Source organism: Austrofundulus limnaeus, unplaced genomic scaffold (genome assembly GCF_001266775.1).
Source record: "Austrofundulus limnaeus strain Quisiro unplaced genomic scaffold, Austrofundulus_limnaeus-1.0 Scaffold36, whole genome shotgun sequence".
Lineage (NCBI taxonomy): Eukaryota > Metazoa > Chordata > Actinopteri > Cyprinodontiformes > Rivulidae > Austrofundulus > Austrofundulus limnaeus.
The window spans coordinates 791054-802492 of NW_013952438.1; the positions used below are offsets into that span (position 1 = coordinate 791054).

The following is an 11439-nucleotide window of genomic DNA, read 5'->3' on the forward strand; positions in this document are numbered from 1 at the left end:
AACTAACTAACTAACTAACTAACTAACTAACTAACTAACTAACTAACTAACTAACTAACTAACATAAAGTATATTCTGGTGTAAAGTTTATTTTAAGACCACTGCTTATCAAACTATATATTTTTTAATGTTCAACCAAAACGTAAAACCGAAGGGCAACACGTGTTTCCCCCACCATGCCGACAATCCGTGAACGCACCACGAAAGTTTCTTATTTACGATGTTTCCAGTGACGCTTGAACGCAGCACATGGGGCAGCCGCTGTGACGTAATGACATCGCTTCGGGCTCGTGTTTCACCGGCGCCTATCGACGACAGGACAGGTGTCAGTCCAAATGTCTGTCCCCTCCGTGGTCTGTGTTAGTTAACTGGACAGCTGCCAGTTCACCATGACGCTCAGGCCAAGTGTTGCAGTCCAGCACCTCCCAACAACTGCAGCGAGTTAACGCCTCTCGTGTAGCTCGGGTGGGCTTTATTTTTTATTTTTTTGTATCATCTCCTACGAAGTCGTCCGTGTTCACTGTGCTTTCCGACTGAAACATTTTTTTTGCCGCTGCGGTCTGTTGTGAACCACCAGCCGAGGCAGTAAAAACGCGCTTCGAGGAGGAGCGTCTCTGGGTTTATATTGAAGCGCAGGAGGACCCGGCAGCGCTCAGGCGGACGGACAGAGACTCTGCGTCGACAGACAGCGAGGAGTGAACATGTTCGACACCAAAGGAGTCGCCTTCGTCGCTCTCGATGTAGTCTGCCTGTTTCTAGGTATGTGTTTGAACGGCTTTGCTGTGAGCTGCGCACGGATCTGATCCGTTTAATCCTCCTGTTTGGACATTCTAGCTGCCATCACGTGAATGTTGAGCCAGGATAAAATGTTTCAGCCTGTTTTCTTTTCTCTCTTTTCCACCCCTTATTGTTAAAGAGACATTTCAACGATTTAATAGTTCATACAGCTTAGGGAGCATTTTATGATGTGCAAAGAATATACAGTATTTTAAGTTTTTATAAGAGTATTTGTATTGCATAGATGTGTTTTATAGTCCCATGTTTCTACAGACTGACTCATTATCACTCAGGGGAATTTGAGGAGAACCATGAAGCTGTTACTCATATGAGCAGAATGAGTTTCCTGTCATTAAATAATGTGGTGATGTAATATACATCTCTTTGGACTGCTCACATAAAACCACAAGATCATCTTATCAGGGCTCAAAGTCCACATTGATCTGAAGCTTGATTTTTACATTAAACCAAAAATAATCTAAAACTAGACATTACACTGCAAAAACTGTCCATCTTACCAAGTTTTAAAATCATATATCCAGCCAAAAAAGTCTTTTTGATCTTGTTTTGAGACTGATTTACTGAACAACTTACTGTGTAAGAATAATAATCTTGTTTTCAGAATGTGTAAGATTATTTGTCTTGTTAGTCTGAAAATTTAACTCAAATTAAGTCAAACACTTCTGCCAATGGAGTAAGAAAATTTTACATGGTAAGATTCTTGAAATACTTGATTTGACTCAACTTTCTTTCTTTTGTCAAGAATCTTACCAAGTAAAATGTTCTTACTCCATTGGCAGAAAATGTTTGACTTAATTTGAGTCAAATTTTCAGACTAACAAGACAAATAATCTTACACATTCTGAAAACAAGATGATTATTCTTACACAATCAGTTAATCAGTCTCAAAACAAGATCAAAAAAATTTGGCTGGATATAAGATTTTAAAACTTGGTTAGGTGGACATTTTTTTTTTGCAGTGTGAAATATTTAGTCTGAATTGGAAAATGACTAAGCACTTCATTGTTCTTCCTAAAAAAATGTCTTTATTTAGACTGAAGCACTCACAAGACCACGCTGTCTCTGTTTCAGGCACAGAGGATTATTGTCTCCGGGGATGTTTTCCCAAAATCTTTATGTGTGAAAATATGTGACACTGAGTCTTAAAGCACTCTGCTAAATCACTTTGTTCAAAGATAACTTCATATTTTTTGAAAACGTCTTCGGCAGAACGAGTGCATCTGATTGTACATGACCATGCTCTAACCAGTTGTCCCATGTCTGGATGATGGTACCAGCTGTCATGCATCTTTTCATGCTGCCAAACGGGTGACTAAAAACAAAGTTCAGACAAAGATGTTTTAAGTATAATTACGAGGAAACAGAACAATTGGTTTGGTTAATGTAGCTGCCAGTGAAGCTGAAGGCAAATGAGCCATGTGTGTACTTACTGAGGAGTTTTACAACTTTTTTTTGCCTTTGTGTGGTTGGACTGGGAAACGTTTTGGCTGTAAAATCACAGATAAATAAATAAAAAAACAGCGTAACATGATTGCTTATAATAGCATCCTTTTGCCTTCGTCCAGCTGTTTTCACCCATCAGCTGCAGCTCAGCAGGGCTGAACAGAGCTGAGACCAAGAGTTTGGGTCTGAAGCTGTATCTTCTTGTGGTGTTTGACGTGTTCTCTAGCCTGTGGCTTTTTGATGTGCGTTACAGCTCAATAAGTGACTCCGGCTTCCTGCTTGAATGAGCGAACTCTTTCCTCCACCACACAAAAGGACTAAATGGAGCAAAACACGAAGCGAGAAGACAGCAGAATTTGCACGGTCTAATCTAGTTAGCATGAGCTCTTATCTTTACAGTATTTTATCTGCATGGAGTGCTTGGCCAACGTCCTTTTTGCACCAATGATCTCTGAGCAGAACCTTTAAAAAGTGACATTTATGTCACTGGTTGTGTGTCTCAATGCTGAAGTATCTGACTGAGCTGAGTAATGCACATCGCTTTTTTATTTGGAATACATGTTTTATAGGCAATCTCACAAACGATTAAATGAGCCTGTTGTGGTGAAGCTGTTGTCTGTGTGTTTTAAAAAACGACAAACTTGAGTTCTGCTGGTAATGTTGAGCCACTGTCAGCCACGTGTCTTTTCCACAATAAATTGCTGGCTGAATAACAGTTTGCTAATAATAGGGCTGCGAAATTAATTGAGTTAACTCTGATTCATTTTAGTGCTGCATGGGCATAGGTTAAATATTTTAATTGTGATTAATCACGATTAAAATTTACAATCACTTTACTACGGCTGAATATGTAGGTTTGTATATTGCAATGCACTCAGTGCCAGGTTATGTTTGTAAATGAGAAGTGGTTCTCAAACAGTTTACCTGGATAAATAAAGGTTAAATAAATACAATAAAAAAACTCCATGTGTAACACGTTATGTAGTTTTTTTTTTCTTTTTGTCTTCTTATGGCTTATTTTATTTTATTTATTTATGTTTTGCTGACAACTGTGACCTTAGTATCTGTCTTTCGTTCCTCATGTAGTACTCGGAATGAAAATCCTTGAATTCTTGATTTAACCTCATTATTCTGCACAAAATTTAACTCACTCAAATATGTTTGGAGCATTTTTTAGGTCCTGTTTTATATTTAAAAAAATCATGTCCAAGCATCAGTTTTGTTTTCTAAATAAAAACCTTAAAAACTAATTAATAACTCAAGTAATTAATTTTATCAATACGCAAAAGAAATGTGTATTAAATTTAAGATTAATCATGATTAATTCACAGCTACTTTGGGATTAATCAGATTTAAAATATTAATCATAGTGAGAAATGAAGCCCCAAGCTGTTTGTTTCTAGATAACGTTTTCTTAACTTGTTTAACAAAGGCATGTTTTAATTTTTATATTGCAAATTACCTTTTTTGTTTGACTAAGACAGTGAAGAGGAATATCTTGTTTTTTAATGTAAGGCAAGTTATTTTTCCTCCTTTCATCCCAAAAGTTTCTATCCTCCTAAAAACAAATTCTGTTTCACAGCCTTTTATTTTGAAAAACCTTTTGACTTCTTCCTGTGATAACGAGCCCTGATCTCTCCCCTCCACAGGAGCTTTGCCTCTAGCAGCCTATAACCTGGGTAAGGTCCGCCCTTACCAAAGGGGCTTTTTCTGTAACGACGACTCCATCAGCTACCCTTTCCACCACAGCACAGTAACCTCCACGGTGCTCTACAGTGTAGGCTTAACCCTGCCTATTGTCTCCGTAAGTAGTGGTGTCCTTCACGCCAGGGTAGATACACACTCACAAGCTTCCTCGTGGTGAGCACGTTGAAGTACGAGTGGAACACACACACACAAACAAACACACACACATGCTCCTAGGTGTGCTGGCCGGGGTCGTTTCCTCAGGTATGATGCAGGTTGTTATCCTGCCACACCTACTATTTCTGGTTTGGCAAGTCAACATGTTCACCATGAAGAAGGTTTGTTAGGGCTGCACAACATTAGAAAAAGATGCGACTGTCATAATATTGTTGATTTTTTTTCTTGGTCTCGTTTATAAGAGCTTATAGCACAAACACATAAGATCATGATGATGACGCACGTTGTAATAAAACAACATTTTCCTCACTTTTGCTTCTGTCATCATCATGACTCAGTCACTCCTGTCTAAACTCTAAGGATTCCTTAGATTGGCACAAAGAGCATGACTGCGTTGCACTTTGAACATAATTAGGTAATGGTTTATTGCAGCCTTGTTGCAAAGATAAGAATCTTTTCATGCACTGTGACTGTGCAGCCCTCGTTTGAGCACCTGATGGAGCAGCACACTAATGAGCAGATACCCAGAGACTAATGTGATTTATTCCATTAGCTAAATAGTGCACAGAAAGTGACGGCCAAAGAGGATGTCCACTTAAAACATTTAAACAAAAAGTCTGAATCCAACTTCTAACTTCATTACAACGGCAGGATTTACTAAACTTTCTGATCTAACTGACAGGTTTTGCCTTTATTCCCTCCTCTAAGTCTGTGTTTAGTTTCCTAAAATACTTTTGTTGAGTTCTGAAAAAGGGAAAACTCAAACAGAAGTGTGACTTTTATTATTACTAAACAGTTTTACTTTTCTTTACTTTCCATTGCTGTTATTGATCAGTGCAGCAGATATGCAGGCAGCTGTCTCTGTTCCTTAAAATAGCTGGATTGATTATCTGGATCAGAGCCATTATTTCTGTGGAATAATGGAAACTGGAAGGACACTTTTGTGGCGTCTGGTTTGACTCTTCTGTCTGCAGTGTATCAAGCTTTCTATTAAATGTATTTAATGTTACGGTATTTTTCCAACACCTTGCTCCAATGTTCGGTGTCTGTAAGTGGAAGTTGTAGATTTACCTCCTTAACACAGAGACGGTTATATTTTAGTTTTATAAAAAAGGGCTTATTTAAGTGTTTTTAGCCTGTCGACAAACTGGATCCTTGCTGCACAGGACGCAGCTGAAATGGTGATGGATTTTCTGGTTATGGTTTTTCACATTTTCAGTTTGTTTTTCATTAACATTTCCTCCATAACAGCATTTGTCTGTCTTTAACCATCAATAATCTTTTTGAGGAGGTGGTGCTGCATCGTTTCGTGGGATCCTCTAGTCGGGCCTCCAGCTTGGCAACGGCACACACTGTTGCATGATGGGAAGATGTCTTTAACCCCTCTTATAACTTGTTTTTTTCTTTCTTTCTTTGTCCTTGCTTCTCTGGTAGCTGGACTCCCATTTGCAATACTCACTTTTCAGCACAGGCCTTTCCGCCGAGGCTTTTTCTGTAATGATGAGTCCATAAGGTACCCCCTTAAAGACGACACCATTTCCTATCAGTTGTTAGGAGGTGTTATGATTCCCGTCACAATAATCACTGTAAGTGGGTTTTGTTTTTATTTTCTAACATTTTTGTTTTGTACCTCTTTTGTTTTTCAGCTTCTCATCTTCTTAACGTTTTGATGTTCATCTTTGTTCTCTTTTTTATTGTGTTCTTGCTAAATATGCATGGTTTCATTGTTCTGTAGCCACCACTAACCCCTCATTTTCTCACATCATGCTGTAGGAAATGTTTGCATCTTAAACTGCTAATAATGAATTAGGAAGTGGTAGATTTTACTTTGAGACTCACTTAACTTAAAGTGCAGCTGCATGAGTTTGCAGAATAAGAGCAGATGGGAAAGTCATCATGAGTCCAGTGGAAACTTACCTGCTGCTGGACAGAAATAAATGTTTTTTTTTTATATATATAAAAAGCATTCAATGCAAAAGTCAAAGTACCTTTTACAATTAAAGAATGTAGACATATTTCATAGTTCGTAATTCTATTGAAACTATTTAAAAATGTCAATAAAAGATCAGTAATTCAAACCACATATATTAGAGGTTGAGCATTTTGGGCCACAGAGACTGTTGCAAAACACTTTCATAACCACATACCACAACAAAAAGAAAAAAAAAAGACGTCATTCATCTGTTAAATTGTGGTGTAAAATATAAAATATGTCTTGCAACCCATCCAATTAAGAAGCAGGTTTTAAGGTAAAACATTAAAACTGAAACATGCATGTTTAATATTTTAAGTGGACATCTTCATGAGGCCAATATATATATACAGCGGGTAAAATAAGTATTGAACATGTCATCATTTTTCTCAGTAAATATATTACTAGAGGTGCTAATGACATGAAATTTTCACCAGATGTTGGTAACAACCCAAGTGATCCATACATACAAAGAAATCAAACCATAAATGTCCAGAAATGAAGTTATTTGTAATAATGTGGAATGGCACAGGGAAAAAGTATTGAACACACTTACTGAAATTTATCTAATACTTTGTACAAAAGCCTTTGTTGTCAATGACAGCTTCAAGACGCCTCCTGTATGGAGAAACTAGTGGCATGCATTGCTCAGGTGTGATTTTGGCCCATTCTTCCACACAAACAGTCTTCAAATCTTGAAGGTTTCGTGGACCTCTTCTATGAACTCTGATCTTTAGTTCTTTCCATAGATTTTCTGTTGGATTCAGGTCAGGTGATTGGCTGGACCATTCCAGCAGCTTTAGTTTCTTTCTCTGAAACATGGTGTTTTGGGGCTGATGTGCAGTGCCATTTGACCTCCAAACATGATGTGTATTCTGGCATCCAAACAGTTCAATGTTGGTCTCATCTGACCAGACTATATTCTCCCAGTATTACACAGGCTTGTTTAAATGTTGTGCAGCAAACTTTAAAGGAGCTTCAACATGTTGTTTCTTCAGCAGTGGAGTCTTGCGTGGTGAGCGTGCATACAGGCCATGGTGGTTCAGTGCATTACTTATTGTTTCCTTTGAAACAAACGTACCTGCTAATTCCAGGTCTTTCTGAAGCTCTCCACAAGTGGTCCTTGGCTCTTGGACAACTCTTCTGATAATTCTTTTCACTCCTCTGTCAGAAATCTTGTGAGGAGCACCTGGTCGTGGTCGGTTTATGGTGAAATAATGTTCTTTCCACTTCTGAATTATGRCCCCAACAGTGCTCACTGGAACCTTCAGAAGTTTAGACATTCTTCTGTAACCGATGCCATCATTATGCTTTGCAACAATAAGGTTGTGAAGGTCTTGAGAGAGCTCTTTACTTTTACCCATCCTCAGATGGTTCTTGTGTGATACCTGGCCATCATTTGGGACTGAACCAGCTGATATTAAYTTGCACTGACAAGGGGCAGGCTTGYTTTCTAATTACTGAGAGAGTTCAGCTGGTGTCTTGGCTTTCCATGCCTTTTTACACCTCCCTTTCTTCATGTGTTCAATACKTTTTCCCTGTGCCATTCCACATGATTACAAATAACTTCATTTTTGGACATTTATGGTTTGATTTCTTTGTATGTATGGATCACTTGGGTTGTTACCAACATCTGGTGAAAATTTCACGTCATTAGCACCTCTAGTAATATATTTACTGAGAAAAATGGTTACGTGTTCAATGCTTATTTTACCTGTTGTATAATTTGTGTGTGCTGAAAACTAAACAGGAAGTGAATAAGTGTTAATTCTTCTTGTCTTGCAGGGTTCTACAGTTTAACATAAATGCTGTTAAATGTTTTAGCTCTGTCCAAACTTCACTTAACTCACTTTTATGAGATCCAGTTAGTTTTACTCAAACAAAATGAGAAAGAAAATGCACAGGTGGACTAGACAGAGCCAGGGTAGCCATGAATTTAACCAGTCCAGTCTTTCTGGTTGGCTATGATACCTTTACTATCTAATGTGTGCTCTGTGTGAAAACTTGATTTTTCATTGACAGAAAGCTTATTAAAACAGCTATGCACCATTCACGAATACAAGTAAAAAAATAGATTAACATTTTCCATCAGATCAGTTATTTGCATGACATTAGGAGTTATTGTCTTTTCTTTTTCACCTTTTTTCTTACTGTTAAGAAAGAAACATCTAACTCGATCCCGTTTTTTTCCCTTTCAGATGGTCGTTGGCGAGTGCCTTTTAGTTTATCACAGCCGTCTCACGTCCAAGTCGTCTTTCGGCAGCTATCTTGCCTGTGTTTACAAAGCCGTTGGTACGTTTGTCTTCGGTGCCGCCATGAGCCAGTCCCTGACGGACATCGCAAAGTATACAATCGGACGCCTCAGGCCACACTTCCTGGATGTGTGCAAACCTGAATGGAAACTCATCAATTGCTCGTTGGGGGCATATATTGAAAACTTCACATGCACTGGAGACCCTAAAATTGTCAACGAGGGCAGGTATGTGATGGAATATAAGTCGTCAGCATTTCGATTTTTCCTTTTCTGTTGGATAAAATGCAGCAGCAAAACACGACTTAAAACTTTGGAATGACAAAAATTTCTGTACTGTAAATACTCGTGATCTGACTCCGTCTGAATATTCTGTTTTGTATTGTTATATAAGGTCTACTGAGTAATGTAATGTTACGTGTTTCAGATTATTTAAGTATTACCAAAGAGACTTGCATAAAGGCAAGCTTTCTCTATAATTTGCTACCTGTTTTATGGCTTTTAATGGGTGACCCTATGCTTGTTGGGAAAAGAAGGTCTATTTGAATCTCAGTAATCAATGTCATGATAAAACTAAAATGGTGTCCTGAAATTGTACAACAAAATGAGGTGGCTCAACAAAACAGTTTAGAAGAAGAGGAAATTATTTTTGGTTTTGAAAAGACAAACCCAAGTTCCATCAATAAACCACTGAGTTGAGCAATAGAGAAAACATTTAACCAGAACTATTTCTGATCTAAAACCTAAAAACCTGGATTGGACAACCTCTGATCTACAAGTTTCTAAACTCAAGAGAAGATTTTTCCCCCCATCATGACTAAATACTTACTCCTTTTTGTTTGTCCTTTTTATATGCCCTCATATAAATTAAAATGAAAATCACCACAATTTACAATTAATTCATGAAGAAATCCCAGTATTTCCAAAAATGCTTGACTTGCAGCTATAAAGCACGAGCTGATGTCAGAGTTAAAGGGGACATATTCAAAATTCAATATTTTAGCGGTTAAATGCATTTTTGCTGTTTTTATTCTTTGAGTCATATTTTTCATCCTGTTCAGTTTTCACTTTTCTGAACTTTGTCACATTATTTGCGACAGAACTGCCAAATAAGGTTACCGACTACAGTTTGGTGGTCTTCATTTTCCTCTGGCTCTGGGTCAGACTCTGGCTCCAACATGTGAGGCTGGATGGACAAGTCTGCTGTTGTTGACATCTTTTAATTAATTTGTAAATAAAAAGGTTTCCGCACTGCTATATAGTAATAAAGCCCTCTGTTAAGGTACGATGGCCGGTCTGGAAGCTGGGGGGCGGCGAGTTGTGAAGCGCCTCGCTTGGATTTAAAGAGACAGCCTCAAAATGATCTGAGACACAGCTCAGAAAAGGGGCAAAAGATGGGCTTGTAGGGTTACAGTAAGGAGGAATTCTGACCAAAGCATTGCAGTTTCACTTTACATAGACCCCAACTGAATGGTTAAAAATTTAAAAAGAAGTATTTTAAAGTGTGAAAAGTCTCCTTTAAGTTATTGTTTAAATGTGCAGCATTATTTTGTCACTAAACATTTGAAAATAGTGGTTATATGTGATTAAACCAAAGGAAACTATCAAGATAAACCAGTTTTTACAGACTGAGTCAGACATTTGGAAAACATAATTACATTCGTCCCCAAAACAGATTGAGCAATAAAAATAAACAACTATCTGTAATGCTAACTAAATCACCACACTACCTTATAAGCAAATCCAATTTCAAATAAATTAATTCACTTTTTCCTTTTGGCAGCACTTGGTTTTCACATGTGGTAAACAGATTCTCCACAGCAGTGCAAACCAGTTCAACTACTGAAGGTTGCAGATAACCAGACTGAGTAATATTGCAGGAATGTAAAGCTTGTTTTTATCAGCGCCATGTGAAAGGAAGAATGGTGGGAGGAGAGGATTTCCTCCTCATTCTGATGTAGGCAAAACCACAAAGAGTAGTCAAAGGGCCCACATTATGAGATCTAAACAGCTTTCTACTCTAATGTATTTCTGATTAATCTTTATACTTTCTATGTTTCCCTTAGTTTTGTTTAAAGAGATTTTTATACATGAAGCTTCAGCTTTCTAAGAGCTGGTCCTATTATTTTCCCCAGCTGTCCCCTTCATGTCTGCGTTTTCTACTGTACATTTACAAGGGTGTGGTGCAGGATTGTTGTTTCCTGGAGACTCATTACTTATCTGCTGCTTTAGTTTTTAAATGTAGTCCAAAGCAGCAAACATCCTGCTGGAACCCAAGAGTGAGATCCTGTAATCTGAGGCAGATATCCAGGGCCATCATTTCAGAATGCATTATTTCCATCTGCTGTGTGTGTGTGTGTGTGTGTGTGTGTGGGATGGTCTGCTGGACAGTCATAGGCCTAATAAGGTGCGATCAGAGGAAAGGGCAGGTCATGGTGGCCTGTTTGGCATCATCTTTCAGTAATTTGACTCCAACTCTGTTTGCTTTGACTTCCTCATGAGAGATGAAGACTGTCGTCAGAGCTGTGTGTGTTTGTTTGCTGAGGAGTTGAAATGTAATTGTTGGATAGGTTTATTTTTAGAAAGAAACTTTTTTTTTTCCTGGTCGACACTACTAATGGTCGATAAGCTTGGCTCACACAGATCTGCAGTCAGGCAGATTTAACCTGATGCTTTGGAACATAATGGGGTCAGCATTATTTATACATTTGTTGCAGACGCTTGGTTTGTCAACTGAGGCGATGACTCAGTCTCTTCTGGTGCTGAGTGAAACTGATCTGTTGTGTTTAATGTGGGTTTTCTGCTTTACGTTTTCTTTGTTGGGAGAGTAGGAACTGTATATGAAGGCTAAAATGCAATAATTAAATAAACTACGAAGCTGCTGAGTCATGTTTCAGAGATGACATTGTCAAGTGTGCAGGAACTGTGCAAATGCAACCGTTGCTGTAAAATATATCAAAAACAGGAAGTGACCACAACAGGGGTCTGTAAGGCAGAGCTTTCACTCGACCTCAACATCCTCTTAGTAAATAAAAAACTGTACTCCAACAGTGCCAACAGGACCTCTCTGTTAGTGTAACCAAAAGCCTTTTTTGTATATATACATATATAT

The 11439-nt window shown here is 38.2% G+C and overlaps 1 protein-coding gene across 2 annotated transcripts in view; it reads left to right on the forward strand.

Annotated features, from left to right (window-relative positions):
* The first annotated feature begins 272 nt into the window (after nucleotides 1-272).
* plpp1a (phospholipid phosphatase 1a) overlaps nucleotides 273-11439 on the forward strand; it is a 13399-nt gene continuing 2232 nt past the window's right edge. The window contains exons 1-3 of one of the 2 annotated variants that reach the window (XM_014006500.1): nucleotides 273-759; nucleotides 5539-5690; nucleotides 8275-8555. In XM_014006500.1, coding sequence (XP_013861954.1) covers nucleotides 702-759; nucleotides 5539-5690; nucleotides 8275-8555 — 491 coding nt within the window. In that variant the 5' untranslated portion in view covers nucleotides 273-701. Of the gene's footprint in view, nucleotides 760-3890; nucleotides 4046-5538; nucleotides 5691-8274; nucleotides 8556-11439 lie in introns of both variants that reach the window. The other variant, XM_014006499.1, reaches the window with a different exon arrangement.